At 34.7% G+C, this 1,936-nt stretch overlaps 1 protein-coding gene across 1 annotated transcript; it reads left to right on the top strand.

Moving 5' to 3' along the window:
• The first annotated feature begins 310 nt into the window (after positions 1-310).
• LOC110035311 (pollen-specific protein C13-like) lies at positions 311-1,759 on the top strand. Its single transcript, XM_020739545.1, has 2 exons — positions 311-511; positions 1,245-1,759. Exons 1-2 carry the CDS (start codon positions 358-360, stop codon positions 1,571-1,573), a joined length of 483 nt encoding a protein of 160 aa, XP_020595204.1. The 5' UTR covers positions 311-357; the 3' UTR covers positions 1,574-1,759.
• Positions 1,760-1,936: the final 177 nt, after the last annotated feature.

The raw sequence follows: 1,936 nt of genomic DNA on the forward strand, positions 1-1,936 counted from the left end.
TTTTTTATGAATTTAACTGAAAATTTTACGTGTTTTGTGAGTAAATAGCGAAGTTTGGGTACTAAATATATAAACCAGAGAGTTTTGAACCCAACGGCCCATTTTCCCTATTTCAAACAAAACCCGTAAAAATTGCGGACAGGCGTACACAGAAAGCGCGACGCGGCCTCCGTTCCATTCAAAAACTAGCAAGTTAGCTCCCCTCCCTGCCTTTGAAACCGCATGCTCTGTACAAAATATCTAGAAATAGAAGCTTTCCCCTCCCAATATAAACAAAGTAACACATCCTCGTTCAGAAGCCCTCTCCATCACCAGCTCCCTTTAACAATTCAGGAGAGGCAAAGGAAGCACTTCGCCATGGCCAAGCTCCAGCTTTTCCCCATCTTGGCTGCCTTCTGCCTCTTCGTCGGCGTCGCCGTCGCCACCGATGTCCATTTCGAAGTGCAGGGCCGTGTCTATTGTGACAATTGTCGTGCCGGCTTCGTCACCAATATCACCGAGTATATTGAAGGTTTTCCATCTACTATCATTGAGATAATATTACATGTATTATCCACATGTGCGGATTGATGAAATTGAAGTGAATATCACCACAATATCTTTCCAATGCAATCAATCTGCTGCATCTATATGATTCTGTCATGTCTGCATTGTCATGTCCGCATGTAATATTTTAACTTTATCATAAATTAATTATTAGATAGATGATAAGCAATAAATAGCTATATATGTAATTATCCTAAAAAAATTGTAATTAGATATTTTATGTAAATTATATCAGGCTAGATTTGCTTAAAAATTAGTATTGTATATGAAAATTTTATATTTCACTAATCTCTTAAGTATATCTTAATGTTATTTTTTTTCAATTTTGATTTATAAAATATTTACAATGCCATTTCGCTATATATATATTATAATTGATAAAGCCACTATTATTATTATTATTACTTTTATTATTATTTAATTATAGCAAGATTAAATCTCTAAATTTGAATTTAACTTGATGTGAGAAATAGATTTGCAGAAAACAAGATTGAAATTAAAAACCTTGTCTCATAAAAATGAATTAACAGTGAGACATCTATTCAAAATGATAAATATAACATCATTTTTTAATCAAAATTCAATACAATTTCTGAACAAATGCACACTACAATTTACTTAGACTATAAGATAATATAATACTCAACATCATTATCTATCAGAGATTTCTTACATAAATTTTTTTGAGGCATTTACAGGCGCGACGGTGAGGTTGGAATGCAAACACTTTCAGAACGATGCGGTGGAACACAGCATTGAGGCCGTCAGCGGCGCCGACGGTTATTATACATTCATTGTTCCCAATGATCACGAGGAGGAAATTTGTTATGTGAAGCTGATTAAGAGCCCGAGGGCTGATTGCGCTGAGTTCGTTGAGAACAGAGAGCAGGCGCGCATTCTGCTTACCGAAAACAGCGGTCAGGCCAACAACTTGCGTTATGCTAATGCGTTGGGCTTTCTCAAAGATGTCGCACTTCCAGTATGCCCCGAGCTGCTCAAGGCCTACGAAACTGATGATGATTTTTAAATAATTAAAATGGAGATATATGATGATTTATTTATATGTTTTTTGGTTTCATGGAAGTTTTTATAAGAATATAAGTGATTGATTCAAGGAACAATTCATGGGGGTATGAGTATATTGGGAATGGGTTGTTGATGAAGTTGCAATTTCTATTTATTGTGAAAGATTGTTTTGTGTTTTTTCTTTCCTTTTTCCTATGCAAAGTTCGGAATAAATTTATTATTTTTTGTCCATGTAATGCAACTCTCAAATAAGTTGTGAAAAATAGGGCATAGAACTTTTCATGAAGCCTGATTTGTAGCCCTCAATACATAACAAATGAACATATATGACTATTCATTAAACTTTTTTGCAAGGCCAAATGTT

Source organism: Phalaenopsis equestris, unplaced genomic scaffold, assembly GCF_001263595.1.
Source record: "Phalaenopsis equestris unplaced genomic scaffold, ASM126359v1 Scaffold197236, whole genome shotgun sequence".
Classification (NCBI taxonomy): Eukaryota; Viridiplantae; Streptophyta; class Magnoliopsida; order Asparagales; family Orchidaceae; genus Phalaenopsis; species Phalaenopsis equestris.